Below are 22251 nucleotides of genomic sequence, written 5' to 3' on the forward strand. Positions count from 1 at the left end.
ATCCAGAAGCTAAGACAAAAGGGGCATCATAGGGCCAGGGTTCCACAAAGCTGGGGAAAGACATCTTTTGTTTGACTTGTCTTCACTCGTTGTCTCTTTAGAGACAGATAACCAAAATCTAAGTATAAAGTACATCCCAGGATAGCCAGGTAGATTATTAGAAGACTCGAGGCCCGGTACAAGAAAATCCTAAGGGGTGAGGGAGACCCCTCGGCTAGTCCTGCGCCCTCTCCCAATCTGATGTCTGGCTGCCAGTTTAGGCCTGTTCCCTGCAGTCAGACATCCCGCAGTCAGACATCCCTCTTGCAATCTGGGACTGCTGGCCTACTAACTGCTCACCAGCCTAGCTGCTCAGTGAACTTCATAGCGACCAGTCCTTCTGGTCATTCCGGTCATTCCGGTTGTTCTGCTGTGTGTGTGTGTGTGTGTGTGTGTGTGTGTGCGCACGCGCCTTTGTGGAGATGTGGCTTTGAGATCTTGGCCAATTATATAATTCTGTGTCCCTGTTTCCTTCTCTACAATGTGGAGTTAATATCAACTACCAATCAGATCTTAGGGAACAGGGGAGGTAGTGTATAAAAGTCCCAGGGCTTGGCGTGGGGGAGGCACTAAAACACATACAGATGCATACAGTGGGGAGAGGCGGTAAATCAAAAAGACCCCCGGAAGGTATATATGACAGCACTGTGGTTTTCCTACCAGGATAATCTAATACAATGTGGTTCTTTTTTCTTTTTTTTCTTTTTTTCCCCAAACGGCCACAAAGGAAAAAGTTCAACACTGCATTTAGTGTATCATTCAATATGTGTCTAAAAGAGGCTGAAATGGCCGAAACCAGTTTGACTCAGTGGATAGAGCGTCGGCCTGCGGACTGAAAGGTCCCAAGTTCGATTCCGGTCAAGGGCATGTACCTTGGTTGTGGGCACATCCCCCGTGGGGAGTGTGCAGGAGGTAGCTGGTCGATGTTTCTCTCTCATCGACATTTCTAGCTCTCTATCTCTCTTCCTTCCTCTCTGTAAGAAAATCAATAAAATATTTTTTTTAAATAAAAAAGGCTGAAATGGCCGGCCAGGTGGCTCAGTGGATGGGAGCATCATCCCCGACACCCAAAGGGCCAGGCTCACCCACTGGGCAGGGAACAGAGGAGGCAACCGACCCAGGTTTCTTCCACACATCACTGTTTTGTTTTGTTTTTTTTCTCTCTCCCTCCATTTTCCTCTCTAAAAATCAATAAAAACATATCCTTGGGTAAGGATTAAAAAAGAGAGAGAGATAGCAATATCAAAGGCCTTGAAGTAAAATTCTCCCAGAGCTAACTAATAACGAGCTGCTTTACTTGTGAGACACACTAGTACACGTGTGCCTGGGTGTTTCTGTGTCCTTTTCATGTTTCAGGAGAGCACTCCTCGTTTCCTGCTTCTCCACAGTGTACCCTTCACTCCCAACTGGAGGCCCCGATTTCTAATCTCCTGCCCCATGCCCCCACCTGCTTATATATTTCTCCCTCCAGCTGCCATAGGCCCAGCGGATAGACACCTGCTGAGATAACACAGGAGCACTAGGAAACACATATTTGTAAGCTTGTGTATTTATTCTTACTTCATGTTGCCTGGTTTTTAAAAATGGAGAATAGTTTATCTGTGACAGTACATTAGAGATAGAAATGCCTAAAGACTGTTGAGAAAGAAATAACAAAATTCTATAAATTTAAGAAAAACAACCTCTAAAAGGTCCTTCTCGTCCAGAAAGAGAAGGTATGATGGTGAAAAGCATGTGGGTAGGGGATCTTACCCGCAGAGACCCGGGGTTTGCATTCTGTGCCTCTGCTTTTGGAGCCCAGGAAGGGGTATGTGGGCCCGGTGTGCTGGAGGCAGACTCTTAGGTGGGAAGCCCCTGGGAAGTCAGGAACCCAGCCCCAGCCCCCACGTCACTGGCCAGCTGTCCCTCAGCTGCCTCCCTCATTCCCCATCATCACAGCAGAGGTGGGATCAGAGCCTGCCACCCCTCACCCGAAGGAGCCCTCCACCTCCCAATCAGACCAGGCCAGCTTTGGAAAGCTCGGACTGGGAGAGAGTCCGTGATGGTACTCAGCGGAAACCCGATGCCTCCCCACTCCACACAGCTGTCAGTGTTTCTGTTCTCCAAGGCTACCCAGCAGTGCTAATCCCTCCTGCATGGAGCAGCCCCTCAGCTTCTGAAGATGGCTATCCCGTTCCCCTCCCCAGCCTCCTCTCTCCCATGCCCGGCATCTACTCCTCCTCAATCATTCTTCCAATGGAGTGGCACTCCTTACTCCGATATAATACAGTTTGCAAAGGGGAAAAAAAAAAAAAGTAGCCGAAACCGGTTTGGCTCAGTGGATAGAGTGTCGGCCTGCGGACTGAAAGGTCCCAGGTTAGATTCCGGTCAAGGGCATATACCATGGTTGCAGGCACATCCCCAATAGGGGGTGTGCAAGAGGCAGCTGATTGATGATTCTCTCTCATCGATGTTTCTAGCTCTCTATCCATCTCTCTTCCTCTCTGTAAAAAATGATGATAATAATAATAATAATAATAATAATCACAAATTTAAGTTAATGAGAGTATCATAGTTAAGCTGATGTTAACTCAATTTCTATTACAATATCGCATTTTAAGTGTGTAGAAGAGAGCTTTTAATTGGATGTTTTCTTCTCTCTCCACCATAAATGGAAAGAGCACATGTGATGCCCTCCAGGGATAGTGCCCTTACTTAAGGGACTTAATACACACACGAGACAGCTGACACCTTGCCAGATCACTGTTCACTCTGGTTACTAATATAAGCATGCAGCATGGTTATCACTCACACATTATGGCAATCGCAAATTGAAATGCTGATTCTTCAGTGGCCCAATGAGTAGACATATGACCCACCAGTGTCCACACCTACTGCAGGAGATCATCCCATCTGCCTCACTGAAGTCCTTTTGGCCTGCATCCCTCATCTGATTTTTCTCCTAGGCCAGCGGTCGGCAAACCACGGCTCGTGAGCCACATGCAGCTCTTTGACCCCTTGAGTATGGCTCTTGCACAAAATACCACATGCAGGAGCGCACTTACAGTGTGATTGAAACTTCGTGGCCCATGCACAGAAGTCGGTTTTGGCCTGGGCGAGACTATTTGGAATAAGTGGTTCAAACACTGAGCTACACTCAAGGGGCCAAAGAGCCACAGTTTGCCGACCACTGCCCTAAGCTAATCCAATCTGTGGACCAGACATTCTGGCTATCATTTTTAAGCAATTTCTTTTCACACCTCAAGTAAAATAAAAAAGCACCTATGCTGTAATACACAATTTAGAACCAAGTCACCTTCTAAGTAACTAATACTTCATTGTGGCAACGTTTTAGTATAATACTATTCATATTCCTATTACTTTAAAATACACCGAAATTCTTATTAGGTATAAGAGTAACAAAGTCTTGAGTGATCATAATGGCAAGGACACATGAGAATGGGTCACAGCACATGCCTAAGCAGAGATCTGAGAGTCCATTATTAATGCTGGGTATTAATGCTTTAGTTTGATCAGCAAACGTCTGAGGAAGCAGAGCTGGGGAGGGATCTGAGAAAGCCAATCAGATGAGGATGTATTTCAATATTTTAATAATCAATAACATAGCAAGAAACATAGGTCTTGAATATTTGTCCTGGTAAAAGAATATACTTTGTTGCTCATACCTTTACAAAAGGGTTTATAGGATTTTTTAAATGCCAAACAAAAGCCTCCACATTCTTAATAGAAATAAAAAATAAACATTGAAGTTTCTTTTTCACATATTTGAGTAGGAGGCATTGAAAAGCATTTGATCTTGACTCGGTATAAAATCAAAGATGTCGTTAGTTTAAAACCTTCATGTGCTATATCAGCACATATACAATTACTATGAACTTTAATCAAGAGAGAAGCTGTCTGGAAAAAATTAACCTTGAAATAACCACTGGAAATATGATGAGATGAACAATGCATGAATATGAGTATTATTCTCTATAGTGAGCTTGATTGTGGAGAATGTAGTCTTGAGCTCTAGCAGATATATGAATAATATAACTTTTCAGATTCACTATGCTACAAGATACTTTGAGGAATTCCCAAATATGGATATTCTTGTACAAATGCCTGGCTTATACTAGTATCACATTTCCATCAAATGTGACCATTTTTTCACACAAGTTAGCCTTCTTTAGAAATGTCTCTATAATTCCTTTTGGATGATGGCACTTTTTTACAACAAATAAGGTCTGTGTTTTGTGACGTCGCTTACTGATAATTATGACAGATCTCATCCTGATTTCTACATCCAATGAGTGACTAGTTCCAGAATATAAGTCTAACTATACACCAGATTCAAATCACAAAATTATCATAAAATAATGGGACTTGTGATTCACTTACAAGTAATCAAAATCCTAGAATACCCAAAACTCACTGTCTATGTCCTTGAAAGAAAGATATTTTGAATTTCTTGACCTATTTTATTTTCTGCAGGCCTGGAATAATTGAAATGTTTTTGTTTTTCCTTTTTTCAAATTAATAAATCTTAACTCCACAGAGCTCATCCTGCCAGTGAGAAATATGGTGCTTAGAGAAATGTATTTTTACACAGCCTATAAATATTGAGTGAAAGCTGTTAAACGGTGGAAGACCAAGTTCATGGGCTCCTCTCAAAGAGGGACTGAGTCCGTTTCACATGTATCAGATGTAAATTTGCTCAACAAAATTAGCTGCGTGCCATTCTATTTGTCTTTTCTCTTTCTCTGGCTCATGGCGTGCTAATTCTGGCCACGAGCAATATAGTAAGTACAGAAAAAATAATGAATGTCCCTTTCACCAACAGTTGCATAAAATGTTTTGTCTATTTCAGTTTATCTCAAAGCTTTTTATACTTTCAAATCTCATCCTGCACTGAAAAGAAAAGAAAAAGGCTACTAAAGAATTATATCTGAATACCAATCACTTGAGTTTCTATAAATTCCAAGTACACTTTTAGAGGAATCGATATATATCACCCGAGACAATGGGGCTGCCAAATTTGAAGTTAAAACAACTGGGACATATTATTAACTGTTTAGCTGGTATTTTTACATAAGAAAATTGTGGCTTGCAATACTCCTCCTTTTATTATTACTCAAATGTGGCAATATATTAGTTAAAATATGAATATTGGAGCTATCTGAGTAGTGGCACTAATTTAGATGCATTGTTTTATTCACAACTGGTAATAATGTTTATTGTGGTTAAAATGGCCACATTTAACTTAGCCAGAGGATAAAAGTCAAAGGTAGATTTTTATCTGTGCTAAATAACAAGTGATTAAATATTAAAAGTGCTATATTTCAAAGGTAGAGCCTTAGGAATATAGCTTTTATATACCCAAACGGGCAAGATCTTTTAAATCACACCCAATCATTATAAACTGTACAGCTGCGTAAGAGACAGCACATGACCCATTTTTAAAATATGATGTCAAGAAAATATATATCTGCCTGTATTAGGCACATTTATATTAAGAGAGAAAATATATTTTTAAATTATCTCTATACAATACATTATTTTATACAAGGATATACTGAAGTCCTTCCTTTACAGTGTGATTTTACTAAATAAGACAAGTTTTGTGTGTTTTTCCCCTCAAGACAATGCATTGTTCGATATGAATAGTGCACTTAACTACATCCAGCAGAAAAAAAGAAAAAGAAAAAAACACACACACACACAATTGCAATTATAATATATAATTATACCAAAATTCACAGAAAAGGAGAATATTCTTTCTTAAAATGTATAATTTTTAAACACAGGCAGATTTTAGATGATTTTTTAAAATATATATTTTATTGATTTTTTTTACAGAGAGAAAGGGAGAGGGATAGAGAGTTGAAAATATTGATGAGAGAGAAACATCGATCAGCTACCAGCTGCACACCCCGACTGGGGATGTGCCTGAAACCAAAGTACATGCCCTTGACAGGAATCAAACCTGGGTCTCTTTAGGCCGATGCTCTATCCACTGAGCCTAACCAGTTAGGGCTGAATGATGTGTTTCTTAAGCCCAGCTTTAGAGCCCCTTTCTCAAATAGGGGCCCCCAAGGCTCTGTACTTCATTTGCGTTTCCATTTCTGTATGTTTTTTAAAGGGACTTCCCAAATTGTAAAAATACGTGTCTCCAAACTTGGAGATGTCTCTGCTTTGAAGTTTTTCACAAAGACAAGGCTTATATGATGGTTTCCGTAACATATACAGCACGAAGACAAAATTCTGGGGGATATCAGGGAGGAGGAATATACACTAAGCCAAAGGAAGACTCCTTAAAGGACAGATGTATTGGACAAGGTCCTTGGGCTCCAGGGAAAGCACAAAGAGCTGCTGACCTGGAGGAGAAGGATCTGGGTGTGCTAAGCATCCCTTTCTCACCCAGTGGGGCAGGGAGCGAGGGGGGGGGCACACCTGTCCTGGGGGAGGCATCAGAGCAGCTGAGAAGCAGAGGCAGAGCCAGCTGGCTCTCAGGACAGGCAAACATGCAGCCTGGACCAGGCTGGTGCACCAGGCAAGCTTCACCTTCCATCCTACCTCCTTACATCTCTACACAGAGAGGGAACAAGAATCTCTGACTCAAGTGTTCTTCTCAGGTGTGTTCTTACACAAAAACCATCAGGACTGTTCTAAAGGAATTTCCGGAAGAGGTCTGAATGTCTCCATTGCCCAGATCTATAATTAATAGATTGAGAACCGCTGCTGTAAAGCCTAAGCCCATCGGAAAACACAGATATTTACATTACAATTCATTAACAGCAGCAAAATCACAGTTATGAAGTAGCAACGAAAGTAATCTTATGGTTGGGGTCACCACAACATGAGGAGCTGTATTAAAGGGTCACAGCATTAGAAAAGTTGAGAACCATTGCTTTGTAGGATCTTTTTGAAGCAGTAGGCATAGGACTAGTTGTCTATTTTAAGATACTGAAAGGTCGTAGTTGTAAGAAAGCTATATTATCACATACTCCTAGGAATATAAAATGCCACATTCTGTTGGAATCTCCCCTTTTTTTTCCATAAAATTCTATTAGCATTTCTCTTGAGGCAAATATCCCTCCCTTTAGTTTGGAAAATCACTGAGTGACATGTTTTTCGCATTGTGCTTTATTGGCCTTATCTGACCATCTTTAAAAGAAAGGGGAAAGCTGGCATCCTGAGTTTCTTGTATGTCCTCCTCACTTCCCAGCATGGTCCTGAGATACACGGAGGGTGAGCACGTAAAGGAATGTGTAGGAGATGTGTTATAAAAACGCTTATCTGATGTTATTAACTGATATTACCAAATAAACTTTAATTTCTTAAAATTTTTAAATCGGAGATAAGAAATCACAATGTAATGGCCACATCAAAACAGTGGACTACAAAACACATGTTTAAGAATAATGTTCACAAATATTTAACTCACCAAAAATAAAACCAACAGAAATACTTTATACCGCATTATGAGCAGGCTCTAAAAATGGGAATGGGGACAAATGATAAACTCTTGGAAACACTCCATTGAAAGAAATACCCTAGGAAGCTCAGAAAGCAGCGAAAGAAATTCCCAGGGTAAACATGTCTAATATCTATTATTAAGAATTCTATAATTATGTTTTTAGAACAGCTTACTTTGTGCACTATATGGTTTAATTACAAATAATAACCATCTGTGAATGAGCTTAAAATTGTTTTGGTAAATGTATGTTATTCTTTCATTTAAAAATATTTTTAAAAAGCTCGCTATGTATGTGGTACCACATTACTCTTTGCAGGAAATAAAAACTCTTGCTTTTAAAAAGTTAAAAGTATAATATAATTTGAGATTAAATTCCAGGCAAGTGGTATAGGCAAGGATTATTTACAATGAGTGGCAAGATTATTATGATCTCTGAATGCATAATAATCTAGCCACTCAGTGAATATCCCATATAATAAAAGGCTAATATGCAAATTGCCCCCGCCAGGAGTTCAACCAGTGGGCAGGCTGGCTAACTGCCCATGACCCCTCCCCTGGTTAGGCTGGCTGGACCCCATCTATGCATTAATTCATGCACTGGGCCTCTAACACACACACACACACACACACACACACACACACACACACACACACACTGAGTGGACATATTATTATGGGTTCAGAGATCATAATAATCTGGCCACTCAGTGTATAGTCTAGGGTCATCAGTGAAGGAAGATGTAAAGATGAGGTGTGACTTAATCTCAATCTGAAAAGACTGAACAATTGGGACAGGAAGAGGTACCAGGTGACCCATAAATTCCAGGGAAAGGTGTCAGCAGAGGCAAAAAAAAAAAAAAAAAAAAAAAAACAAGGTACCATGATGGGATACTGACTACATAAGCCCAGTTCTCAGAATACCTGGGAAGAAACTCAGAAGACTAGATTAAAAGGGAAACTAAAGACAATTTTAAGAGGCCTTGAATTTCCCAAGGGGAATCCATTTGAAGGCTTCTAAGCAGAAACCGGGATGATACAAGTATTAAATTCAAAATGGTCATCTTGGCAGTGACAAGAGGAGAGGGAAGACTTAGAGGCAAGAGGTCATTGAGCAAGGGAACCAGCAAAAAGGATCTCGCCATCAAACTGCTCTGCAGCTTTGGAGGACTGGAGGGGGTCAATAAAAACGTTAGGGAATGGATTTTAGTAAGCCACTCCATCAAATGTCCTTTAAAAAACAATTATTTAACTGCTCTAATTCTAGACAAAATTATCAGACAAAGGAGACTCTAAAAATGAAAATACATCTCTAGAAGAAATACGGTTCTGTGTGTGTGTGTGTGTGTGTGTGTGTGTGTATTTTCTTTCTATGTGGCTTCCATAAGTCCCTATAGAAACAAATTCATATTGCCTAAACATAAAGGGAAGAATAGAAAATGATGACAAAAATAGTATCCACTGCCATCCGTGACCTCAACTGCACACCGCCCTGCTGGTGGAGGGGGTCATCCTGAAATACAGCTTCGCACAACTTATTCCTAAAGCCACAGCCATGCTAGACACAGGCAGAGAAACCAGAGAATCCAGGCCATTTTCTCCTCCGTCTTAGCCAGACATGAGGTGTCCTCAGAAGGCCAGCATATGCATCTTTGGAAGGCAGGTTCAGAATCCCACTCGTATCCTTAAGGCTTAAAACCTGGATGCCCACCTGTACCAGACGCACCAGACATAAGTAGAAGCCAGAAGACTAGTGAAGATGTGGTCAGGGAAAGTGAGTATTTATAAGTCTGATCCGTTTGGAAAACAAACCAATGTTTATCACACCATTCATTTTCTTCTCCTTAAACACCTTTAGTCTATGTTACAAAGGAAATATATACATTCATACAGCCTTGGTTTCTATTACTTTAATGCTCTAGATTCAGACAAGGGATCTTACATATTCTTATTGGTGTTTCGTATGCTTCAGTAATACCTACAATATGGGAAATAACATGATAAACAATGATACTACTGGCCTACCTCTAACGGAAAAAGTTTAATGATGTTGCACAGTTAAGTCACACAGTATCTGTGTTAATGTGTTACGGGGTCCATTCTCATCTCAGATTCCTACCAGGAAGTGCTTCTCCCTGCCCAAACCAGTATCAACCCTCCTTTCTGTCACTGTGACCCAGGAGATGCTGACCATCACTGAGAAAGGGCTGGAGCTTGAAGAAAGTCAGCGACAACCAGAGAGAGTTGTAAGTCAACAACATCGCAAACTTAGCCAGAGGCAAATGTGTAATAGAAATAAATGCATAAAGTCTTAGTAGTTAGAACTTAGCTTCTGCACTTGTGCAAAGAACACAACTGTGACACTAGCAGGTGCCTGAAGAACAAGGAAGACAGTGTAAAAGACACATAACTGGGATCCAAGGATGGCTGTGGACCAATCTGAAGCATGCCCATGGTCTGCTGATTAAGGGTCCCATCAACTAGTTGGTGCTGAGAAGCCCCCTGTTCAACCTTCATACTCCATTTTGTTTAAGCATCCTAACCGCTTAATGAAGAAGGAAGAAATAACCATTCTGTACTTACTGGTCACCAGTATAAGTTTCACACGAAAGAAACTCTTGAAGGTGCTGTTAGACATACAAACTGGTGTAGGCAACTCTTGTCTGACTTTTAGGGTCCAAATGCTATGTTCAGAAAAAACCCTGCCAAACAACCCGATCCTCTTACAAACTGTCTTAACCAACGTGCTTCGTTCTTTTAGTCCCCAAGTGCTGTAAATTACCAATACAATCAGTGATTACCTCCTCAGTATGAATGACAGATGTTGGTGATCCCATATTCCTCCCTTGAAAGGAACTTTAGATCAGTGTTTCCCAACCTTCTCTCATGATGAGAATCACCTGGTGGAGTTGTTAAACACAGATTCCTGAATCCCAACTAAGAAGTGCTAAACTAGAATTTTTGAGAACATATAGGTAAAATTGCATACCTAACTTAGTGCTCTGTATATAACATCTGTCTTAGAGCACTAGTTAAGTGTACAATTTTACCTATATGTTCCCAAAAATTCTAGTTTAGCACTTCTTAGTTGGGATTCAGGAATCTGTGTTTAACAACTCCACCAGGTGATTCTCATCATGAGAGAAGGTTGGGAAACACTACTTTAGATCATTAGGCCATGGTTCCAATCCATGTGTCTTCATTTCCATTTTACAATTTTCTTTTAAAGCCATGCAGCCTTGTATTTATTTTTTTAAGTGGCTGCAACTTTTCAAGCGCTTCTACGTATGTTCAAAATGATATTGGTATCAGGATATGGCAACTAACTTATATCACCTAACTTCCCTGTGCTCTAAGTTTCCCCGGTTAAAAATGAGAGGACAGAAGGCAGGCAGGGGTGGGTGAGTGGGTGGGTGGGAAGGGATCAACCAAAAAACATGTATGTCTATATGCATAAGCATGGACACAGACAATAGGGTGCTGAAGGCCTCGGCAGGGCGTGAGGGTGGGTTGGAAGGGGACAATGGAGGGAGGAGGAGACATACGGTATGCTATACTTACAACAATAAAAATGACAGGACCAGATCTGTGGTTCCTTACAGTGCTGCATCTCTAGGAAGCCAGCCCAGGAGACCAGAGAGAAACGTGGAGGAACACTGGGGGAGTGAGAGCCACAGCCCAGGCCGCTAAGCTGGCTCCCTGCTGCAGCTGCAGCAAGCTCAGCTCTCTTCCCCCTTCACCTGTTGGAGATGTCAGGGCTACACAGGTGAATTCACTTAAAAAAAAAAAAAAAAAAAGAGAGAGAGAGAGAGAGAGACCCATTTACAAAAATAACTGAAATGCAATAGATTTCTTTTTGGTAAAAGTCTAAACATCGTTTTTCTAATGAACTGATTTTTTAAAATCATGTTAACTGTGTAGGCATCACTTTTGGTTTCTCTAACGGAGAGGAAGAAATTGAGGCACACAGCAAGGAGTCTAACCCCGAGATCACACAGAAAATGGCTGGATGGCCGGAATTCAGTTCTCCTAACTTTTATTCCCGTACTTTATTCTGTAGCTTCACACAACAGCCGGGCTGCTGCTGCACTGCCCACAGCTCAGGCATGTGTGTGTCCGTTAAATCCTACGTGGCTGCTGCCCTCTGGAGTTGTGCAAAGCAACGTGCTTGCAGAACAATCACATTCAGAATGAAAACAATTACAAAAACAGTTACTATGTGTTCAAAGAGGCAGTTTAGAATTAGGCTTCAAAATATACCTATATTTCACCTCTATGCCATAAATATGAGGCAGTTCTCTTCCCTCCTGAAACATTGGTACCAGCAGAAAGCACTGGTCTAGGTGTCAAATATAAAAACAAGACAGGAGCTTTCAAGCTTTCGTCAAACATGGGAAAATAGGTCAATTTCTTCAATAAACATGCCCGAATTATCAACAACTCAGGAGGGAAAAAAAAAGTCATATCCAATGAAATCTATAGAGCAATTCTGAAAAGTAGTATTTTGGGGAAATGGCCTGAAAGACAAATATTTTAATAACCTATTTATTTCACTTAGGTGCACTTGTAACAGAGAAGGTCTGCTAGGACCATCACAACATGTTTATTAGCATATGTGTACATGTTTTAAATATGTCAATTAATATGTTACTGGAATGTACCTCAATTATCACATTTAAAAACAAAACAAAACACCTGCTATACAGGGAAGAAATAGAGTACACGTCCCCCCACACAGCCCCTGTCCCGCCCCCCCACTCCCCACGGAACACACAGGCCAAGTGACAAAGACATGGAGTTGCTGAAGGTATTTAGAAGAAACAGAGGAACTGTCCCCCATGTAGAAATCCTTATCCAAGCCACCTGCTGATGTCCTGTGTCACACCCACAAAATTACCTGAAATCTTCCAATTATGCAGAAGAGCTACAGCTTCGGGAAACATTGATTTAGGACCTTTTCATTGTAAAAATGACAGATTAAGAAATTATCTGTCTTTGTAAACGGTAACCTCTGATCAATGCCTGTACTGGAAAGCAGGAAATGTAAGGCTTTGCTCCCACTGCCTAACAGTTAGAATCGTTTAGAAAATGAGTATTAGAGAAAAGATGCAATCTGTTTCCAAATGCTCAAATGTAACAGAGGAGATCCTTTCTAAAATGATGTAACCTGGAGAAAAGTTTATAATTCAGTTCATTTCTAGCCTGCACAACAGATTCAGTAGATCATTAAAAAAGATAACAATAGAATATAATTGATAATTGATTTCTATAGATTAGCTGTAGGCTTAAACATGTATAAGCTAGCTTCAATGTAGGCATTAACATTTCTACAAAACTGTGCTTCTCAAAAAGTATCAAATACAGTGTGATAGTGGTCATTGGTCGTGTTGATGTTTCAGGCACTTAAAAATTACACATGGATATCCAACAGCTGCAGCACACTGCAAAATAAAGCAAAAACCGGCTGCTATTTTTAACATATGTTAAATTTTCTTAATGGTTTGTTTGAAATAATATAAAAGTGACACCGCTTTAAACACTGCAAAGTATAAGGCAGCCTAATTCAATTTTTTTTTCTAAAGTGTATTTTGCACAGTCATTCATCTTAAGAGGGCTCCAATCACCAAGTTTCAGAGAATATTGAACAACACCCCGGGGTGCTTGCATCCCTAGCTTTTTTGTTCAGTGGCAGGGGTCTACCTCCTTTCCTTGTTCAAGAAGAGAAAGAGGGAGAGAAAAGGGGACTTCCCTGTAGAAATATTTGGCCTTGGAGTCAGGACTCTTAAGATGTGCTAGTGATCTTGGATCGATGCCTTTTTATTTTCTTTCAGGAATAAATCTGAGCAATGGAATGGCTTGCGATAGTCCAGCCAACCAGCCATATCAGATTTATCAGAAAGAAAGAATGAAAGCTGGCTCAGAGGACTCCTGCAGAGGCTGAATGGCAGGTTGCTGGTAAAACACACACACACACACACACACAGAGAGAGAGAGAGAATATGCTTAGTGGTGGAGGGAAAATATATACTCACATGTGTAAACTCAATAAACAATAAGATATAAAAAGAGAATCCATAGTGATGGGAAGGGTGAGTGCATAAGACAGATGATAAATAGTACTTCTATTTAAGAACCAAAGGGATGAAACCTCATGAATATTAAATATCTGAATCCACTTTAAAGAGGAAGTATGATTTTCCCTCAAATGAAGGCAAACTCTAAAATTCTGCCAGTGCAAACTTACTGTGTTCACATTAAAACTAAAAAAAAAAAAAAAAAAAAAATGCAACTCTTCCATGAAACACATGCCCTGGGAAATATTCTAATGTAATTTCTTAATTAAGACGCATTTCCAGTGACTAAATGAAAATATATATACAGCAGTAAGTGCCTTGATTTTCAGGAAAAAACCTGACTTTTGATGCATGCATGATTAAAATAAATAAAAGCAGTTTCATTTAAGAAGAAAATCAGAAAACAGGAATCATGACACAACCAAGGATCTTTCAAGTCGTATCACAACAGTCCATATCAGTGATGTTTTCCAGTGATGTGCAGTTATAATAATAAGCAAAATTTATTAAGCTTTCTGAAGAAATAAATAATACTTTCTAAGAGACCCCCTTTACATATCTAAGTTCAAAATTAAAAGACAAGGAACAGGGTACCCATGGTGTGCTCACAGGAAGTATTGATGTGTGGTTTTTTAAATACCATTTTCATCTTCTGACTATTTCATTAACCTTTTCCTTCCGACTGTAAAAACAGCCCCTGATATTGGAGACACGTCTTAAATAAGTAGGAAGACGTATGTTCTTTTACAGAATGAATAGCAGGACTAAGATACTTGCAAATAAGAAGTAGGAACTGGGCTGGTTAGTCACTTATCTGTGAAGGCAGTAAGGTATCTTATCCCTTCCATACTACCATACAGTCCATTCCATTACAAAGGCACCAGTGACTGTTGTTCAGGAAGACAGAAATTTGGGGATTACTCCTCTTAGTGGTGAAGGCTTTACAGTAGCCATGGGAAGGGCCCTTGACGGCAATATTTCTCGGTAAAATAAATCACCGGGAAAAACAATCGCCTTCTCTAAAGCTGATCTTTTCCCCCAAGCAAAGCAGCAAAGGCCCTCCGCAGCTACAATTGTGTGAGGAAGCACCTCAGACCCACACAGGACGATCCTCCCGCCCCGTTTCCATTCCGTCCGCACGGAGCAGTGAGTGAGGCGCGTTCCTCCGGCGACATGAGCGGCTCAGAGAGCCCCGCTCCCCTCCACTCCGCGCGGCTGACAAAGCGGGAGCAGATTGTCTGCCTCCTTTCCTTAATTTGTTTCATCTAAAAGCAATTCACTCCACATCTTGTCGCCCTCTGGCAGCTTTGGTTTACTTGTCCGCACTTCATTCCTCCTTTGGCCCAAACACACTCCTCCAAACGGCCCCCAGGAGGCCTCCAGCGCACACACAGGGTCTGCGGCCGGCGGCCGCTCGGCCCCCAAAGCGCCGCCCGCACAGCCTGCGCTCCGCCGGTGCAGGGCGGGGTCCCCGGGCTGACAGTTCCCCGCGGGCCACCCCGGCCCGCCCGCGGGGGCAGTGACCCCGGGCGCTCCCACGGCTCTCCGTGCGGCTCTTTCCCCACCGCTGTGCGTGGAGGAGGGAGGCTCGGGCTCCCTTGGTGCCCCCGCATTTCAGGTGCGGGGCGCGGACAACAGGGCCGCTAATCCCCGAGCCCAGGGCGCTGTGGGTCTGACAATCTGCAGGGGGTGGGAGTGGGATGGGGAGGGGAGGGGGGTGGGGAGGGGGGAGGGGGGGAGGAGAGGGGGGAGTGGGATGGGGAGGAGAGGGGGGAGTGGGATGGGGAGGAGAGGGGGGAGTGGGATGGGGAGGAGAGGGGGGAGTGGGATGGGGAGGTGAGGGGGGAGTGGGATGGGGAGGAGAGGGGGGAGTGGGATGGGGAGGAGAGGGGGGAGTGGGATGGGGAGGTGAGGGGGGAGGGGGGAGGTGGGGAGGAGAGGGGGGAGTGGGATGGGGAGGAGAGGGGGGAGTGGGATGAGGAGGTGAGGGGGGAGTGGGATGGGGAGGAGAGGGGGGAGTGGGATGGGGAGGTGAGGGGGGAGTGGGATGGGGAGGAGAGGGGGGAGTGGGATGGGGAGGTGAGGGGGGAGTGGGATGGGGAGGAGAGGGGGGAGTGGGATGGGGAGGTGAGGGGGGAGTGGGATGGGGAGGAGAGGGGGGAGTGGGATGGGGAGGTGAGGGGGGAGTGGGATGGGGAGGAGAGGGGGAGTGGGATGGGGAGGAGAGGGGGGAGTGGGATGGGGAGGTGAGGGGGGAGTGGGATGGGGCGGTGAGGGGGGAGTGGGGAGGTGGGGAGGAGAGGGGGGAGTGGGATGGGGAGGAGAGGGGGGAGTGGGATGGGGCGGTGAGGGGGGAGTGGGGAGGTGAGGAGGAGAGGGGGGAGTGGGATGGGGAGGTGAGGGGGGAGTGGGATGGGGAGGAGAGGGGGGAGTGGGATGGGGAGGAGAGGGGGGAGTGGGATGGGGAGGAGAGGGGGGAGTGGGATGGGGAGGTGAGGGGGGAGTGGGATGGGGCGGTGAGGGGGGAGTGGGGAGGTGGGGAGGAGAGGGGGAGTGGGATGGGGAGGAGAGGGGGGAGTGGGATGGGGAGGTGAGGGGGGAGGGGGGAGGTGGGGAGGAGAGGGGGGAGTGGGATGGGGAGGTGAGGGGGGAGGGGGGAGGTGGGGAGGTGAGGGGGGAGTGGGATGGGGAGGTGAGGGGGGAGTGGGATGGGGAGGTGAGGGGGGAGTGGGATGAGGAGGTGGGGGGGAGTGGATGGGGAGGTGAGGGGGGTGTGGGAGGGGAGGGTGAGGGGGGAGTGGGTGGGGGAGGTGGGGGAGTGGATGGGGAGGAGAGGGGGAGGGGATGAGGAGGGAGAGGGGGGGAGTGGGAGGGAGGTGGGGTGGGGAGTGGGATGGGGAGTGGGGGGGATGGGATGGGGAGGTGAGGGGGGAGTGGGATGGGGAGGTGAGGGGGGAGTGGGATGGGGAGGAGGGGGGAGTGGAGAGGAGGTGAGGGGGGATGGGGGAGGTGGGGAGGTGAGGAGGAGAGGGGAGGAGTGGGATGGGGAGGAGAGGGGGGAGTGGGATGGGGGTGGGGGGGAGTGGGATGGGGAGGTGAGGGGGGAGTGGGATGGGGAGGAGAGGGGGGAGTGGGATGGGGAGGAGAGGGGGGAGTGGGATGGGGAGGTGAGGGGGGAGGGGGAGGTGGGGAGGTGGGGAGACCAGCTGCAGCGCTCATTAGGATCACGTTCCTGCAGAAATGCTGGAAAGGGCTTTGGGCACAGCTCAGCCCCAGCCGCACGGTCCGGAGCGCAGCGCCGCGGGCTCGGACCCGGGTCCCCGCGCCCCCCCCCCCCCCCCGGGCTGAGCCCCCGCCCCCGGAGGCCGCCCATGGAAGGTCCCCTCCGCCAAGTCTGCACGGCTGTTTGGAGGGGTCCCCGTGCATCACCCAGCCGGAGGGGCGGGCAGGGGGGAGGGGGGAGGGGGAGGAAGAGGGAGGGGGAGGGGGGAGGGGGAGGGGAGGAGGGAGAGGGGGGAGAGGGGAGAGGGGGGGAGGGAGGGGAGGGGGGGAGAGGGGGGAGGGGAAGGTCGCTAAGAGGAATCTCCAGCCCCGGTCCCCGGCGGGCTGACTTCGGAGGCAGCGGGCGCGCGGGACCCGGTGTGCGGGGGGGATGTCAGAGACCCTGGGACCAATGCAAACGTCAGAGAGACCGGCCCGCACACGCTCGGAGACCGGCCCGCACACACTCGGAGACCGGCCCGCACACACTCGGACCCCGCACACACTCGGAGACCGGCCCGCACACACTCGGAGACCGGCCCGCACACACTCGGAGACCGGCCCGCACACACTCGGAGACCGGCCCGCACACACTCGGACCCCGCACACACTCGGAGACCGGCCCGCACACACTCGGAGACCGGCCCGCACACACTCGGAGACCGGCCCGCACACACTCGGAGACCGGCCCGCACACACTCGGAGACCGGCCCGCACACACTCACACTCGGAGACCCGGACCAGTGCAGAGCGCGCGCTGGTGCCGCCGGAGGGTCCGGTGAAGGCGGTGAAGGCGGGGATGTAACTTGTTCTGGACCCGCCGGGAGGTCCGGGGACCCCGCCCGCCCGGAGCCCGCACCGCCGCCCGGGCTCCCTCTCCCGCCGCCTCCCGCTCGGCCCGCAGCCCGGTGGTTCGGGAATCCCCGCTCTCGCCAGGGCCCCGGGCCGCGCCGGACACGGACGTCTCCAGCCCTTCCCTTCCTCCTCCCTCCCGGAAACTCCGCGGCAGAAACTTTGGTCCCGGCTCCGCAGGTGCCAGACCCCCGCGCTGCCTCTGCCCGTCCGGCCAGCGCGGGCCGCACACCCAGCGCCCAGCACCCAGTCCCCAGCACCCAGCGCCCAGCACCCAGTCCCCAGCACCCAGCGCCCAGTCCCCAGCACCCAGCGCCCAGCGCCCCGCACCCAGTCCCCAGCACCCAGTCCCCAGCACCCAGCACCCAGTTCCCAGCGCCCAGCGCCCCGCACCCCGCGCCCAGCGCCCCGCGCCCAGCGCCCAGCACGGCGCCGCTCGGGTCCAGCCCCTCCGGCCCCCCGCCTGCAGCGGGAGCCGGGGCTGCGGGCGGAGGAGCTGGAGGGACGCGGCCAAGAGCAAGTCTAACTTCGGGAGGAAGTCCTCGGAGCCGGCCCGGCCTCCGGCTGCGGGTGCCAGCCCGTTGTTGTTTATTTTTGTTGTTTAAGATGTCCCGCAGGCAGGCTCCCCGCAGGTCAAGCCGGAGCCGGAGGAAGCCGTTCCGGCGGAGGCGGGGGCCGGGCGCACACAGGTGCACAGCCCGTCCAGCCCGCTCCGCCCGCCCCCTCCGGGCCGGGCTCATGGGGTTCGGGGCCCGCGGACCGGAGGGAGCCGCTCGGCTCCCGGACCCGTGGGGAGAGCCACAGCGGGCAGGGAGGGCGGGGGGAGACGGGGCGCACGCTGGGTTCCGCTCCCACCAGAAATAAAACAAATACAACAAAACGCACGCACACAGGGCAAGTTTGGGGCCGGCCGGGAGGCGGCCGGGAGCCCCGGCACCGGACCCGGTGACCGGTCCCTCCTCCCCGGGGAGCCGGGGGAGAGAACACCCCGCCGGCCGCCCCGCCGCCCCGCCGCCCCGCCGCCCCGGGACGGGTCGCACCCACCTGCCTGCGCCGCGCCGCGCCGGAGGGAGCCCGCGGCCGCCAGGAGGCTCAGCCAGACGCGCAGCGCGGTGGCCGCCCGCATCTTCGCTCCGCGCCCGGCTCACATGGCCCCGGGCACCGCCGGCGGGGAGAGGTGCTCGGGTCCGAGGCGGAGCCCCCGGCCGGCTGCGGCGCTGTCCCCGCCGATCGATCGTCCGGTCCCGCTCGCTGTCCTCTCCGCTCCCTCCGGTCCGGTCCGGCGACGATGCGCGGGAACGGGGCGGGGACGGCTCCCCGAAAAGTTGTATCTGGCGGCGGAGGCGGCCGTACGGCTCCGTGTGCGGGGGCCGGACCCCGGGCTGCGGGGCCGGTGATCGGCGGCCGGACCCCGGGCTGCGGGGCCGGTGATCGGCGGCCGGACCCCGGGCTGCGGGGCCGGTGATCGGCGGCCGGACCCCGGGCTGCGGGGCCGGTGATCGGCGGCCGGACCCCGGGCTGCGGGGCCGGTGATCGGCGGCCGGACCCCGGGCTGCGGGCTCGGTGATCAGGGGTCGGACCCCGGGCTGCGGGCTCGGTGATCGGCGGCCGGACCCCGGGCTGCGGACTTGGTGATCGGCGGCCGGACCCCGGGCTGCGGGCTCGGTGATCGGCGGCCGGACCCCGGGCTGCGGGCTCGGTGATCAGGGGTCGGACCCCGGGCTGCGGGCTCGGTGATCGGCGGCCGGACCCCGGGCTGCGGGCTCGGTGATCGGCGGCCGGACCCCGGGCTGCGGGCTCGGTGATCGGCGGCCGGACCCCGGTCCGATGGGGGAAAGTGGGGCGGGCTGCGGGCTCCCCGGAGCCGCTGCTCCGCTGTCAGCGCGCACACTGTCCGGGCCGCGGGGTTACGGCTCCGGCGTCCTCCCCGCTCCAGCCGCCGCGGGCCGCGGACTAACGAGCAGCCGCGTCCCCCGCCGCGCGGGGAATAAATAAATAAATAAGATGAAGGTGCCGGGGCCGCGGGTGCAGCCCTCCGCCCGCCCAGCCGCTGGCCGCAGCCGCGCCGGCCCCGCCCCCGCCCGCCCGAGGCCCCGCCCCCTGGCCCCGCCCCCGCGGGGAGCGCCCATTGGCTGCGCCGCCGCCCAAAATCCGCCGCCGGGGAGCGGGGAGAACACCTGTCCGCGCGGAGGAGCGGGGCCTCCGGGGAGGGGAACCGGGATTGGAAGGGCTCATGGACAGCTGGCCCGCGGAGTGCCAGACCACCGGAGGGATGCTTTTTAAAAAAATATATATTTTATGGATTTTTTTTACAAAGAGGAAGGGAGAGGGATAGAGAGTTGGAAACATCAATGAGAGAGAAACATCCATCAGCTGCCTCCTGCACACCTCACACTGGGGATGTGCCTGCAACCAAGGTACATGCCCTTGATGGGAATCCAACCTGGGACCCTTCAGTTTGCAGGCCAACGCTCTATCCACTGAGCCAAACCTGTTTCAGCTGGAGGGGATGCTTTTTAAAATATATATATATTATGGATTTTTTTACAGAGAGGAAGAAAGAGGGATAGAGAGCCAGAAACATTGATGAGAGAGAAACATCCATCCGCTGCCTCCTGCACACCCTCTACTGGGGATGTGCCTTCAACCAAGGTACATGCCCTTGACCCAAATTGAACCTGGGACCCTTCAGTCTGCAGGCTTATGCACTATCCACTGAGCCACACCGGTTTCGGCAGTATGTATGTATATATATATATATATATATATATATACACACTTTTTTTCACCCTTTTTACCCCATTGCCCCATGGTGCTCATCTAAAGACCATACTTTCTCTAGAAATAGGAAAAATAAAACGCTGCCTCAGACATAAAGCCTCCACACTTTGGTCCCCCATCCCGCTCCACACCCAGACATCAGTGCAAAAACTGGTTCTGTGCACCTGACAGCCTCTGCAGTGGAGGGAGTCCTAAGGATATGATCACCTGCCTTTCCTCTCTCCTCCCATTCCCCCCCTCCCACACTGACCTACACTGGTCCAACTACAAGTCCACAGTAGAATTACATCCACCCTTAGCTTTTTAAGTCCACGTGTCTGTTCACTTTTTCCTTAGACTCTTGGACAGCTTGGTTTGGGGTTCCTTCTAATCCAAAGCTACCAATTTGGTTACAAAGGGCCAGGCATTGCTCCAGGTCTGAGTTATTCGGTCTACAAGAAACTGAAATGGCCCTCTCAGGATGGAACCAACCTCAAAGGATGGCCTGCATTCTCCAAGGGACCCAGCTTTAGGTCTGCAAGTTCACACACCCCAATCAATCCCCAGCTCACTGATGGCTCTGGCAGTGTCTGGGCTTTTCGTGATCTAAAATGTCCTGGCATTTGCCGAAACCGGTTTGGCTCAGTGGATAGTGTTGGTCTGAGGACTGAAAGGTCCCAGATTTGATTCTGGTCAAGGGCATGCACCTTGGTTGTGGCACATCCCCAGTAGTGGGTGTGCAGGAGGCAGCTGATTGATATTTCTAGCTCTCTATTCCCTCTCTCTTCCTCTCTGTGGAAAATCAATAAAATATATTTTTTAAAAATAAAAAAATAAAATAAAATGTCCTGGCATTGGGTCCTATCAGAGTACATATCGCTTGCCTATTGCAGCTCAGAAACTGTACCCTGAGGAGCCAGAATCTCGTGCGGGTATAGTTTTACTGATTTGCTATTTGCACAGGCACACTGTGAATTGTTTTCTTTTTTCCGTTTCTCCAGGATCAGCAAATGCATAAATTAAAAGTATCCTGAGAACTTAAAAATCCAGCCACCAGCCTCTCACTCAACATGTGAGACCTTCCCACTCCTCCCCCGCCTCCTTTATCTACAGCCCTGTCCCAGCGGAATTTCCATGGCGCTGAGAACAGAGAGAAGCAGCAGTTTGAACCCAGGAGCCTGAAGCCTTCCCTTTCTGAGGCCCACATCAAGTGAGAGGCACAGAGAAGGGGCTGGACAAGTGGCTGAGCTCACCATTTTACATAGAAGCAGCCGTGGGCTAGAGAAACCAAGCCTGGAGCCCACAGCAGTGATGTGATGATGGTGCTGATTTCAGAACTATGTGCTCTGCTCTTTGACATTGTCTTTGTTTTCTATTTTTATCTCCATCCACCCGCCCCCCTTTGTTTTCTTTCATTCAGTCTCTTCTCAGCTCCCTTTCCTTAAATCCCTCCGGGCTTCCTATGAGGACTCTCAGGTACCTCTTTTCCATGAGAGCTAGGTACTTCCTTTTAAATGTCCATTCTCTCCCCAGAAAAACAACTTAAGTGATTAAAACAAAACAAAAATTTCTTGCTTTGGGAAAATTTTAGATATCAATGTGTGTTTTAAATTCTTGTTCATAAGAGATGTAAGGAGTGAAGAAATAGATTGTGTATTTTAGCTTACAATTGAGGGGAAAATAAAAATACTTAATATTTGGGTTTTTCTCTACCTGTGTCCATTGTGATAATTTTTACTCCCTCATCAATGTTATAGTTCTTCTGTGGCAGGAACTCTCCTATATATCTTGGTCTCACTAATAATAATT

General features: G+C 48.7%; 1 protein-coding gene across 1 annotated transcript in view; it reads right to left on the reverse strand.

Moving 5' to 3' along the window:
- Nucleotides 1-18818, reverse strand: part of ERBB4 (erb-b2 receptor tyrosine kinase 4) — an 823165-nt gene extending 804347 nt beyond the window's left edge. The window contains exon 1 of the mRNA XM_084891653.1: nt 18727-18818. Coding sequence (XP_084747779.1) covers nt 18727-18808 — 82 coding nt within the window. The 5' untranslated portion in view covers nt 18809-18818. The remainder of the gene's footprint in view (nt 1-18726) is intronic.
- Between the last annotated feature and the right edge of the window lie 3433 nt (nt 18819-22251).

This window comes from Pipistrellus hanaki (genome assembly GCF_964339955.1).
Source record: "Pipistrellus hanaki genome assembly, chromosome: 8".
Lineage (NCBI taxonomy): Eukaryota > Metazoa > Chordata > Mammalia > Chiroptera > Vespertilionidae > Pipistrellus > Pipistrellus hanaki.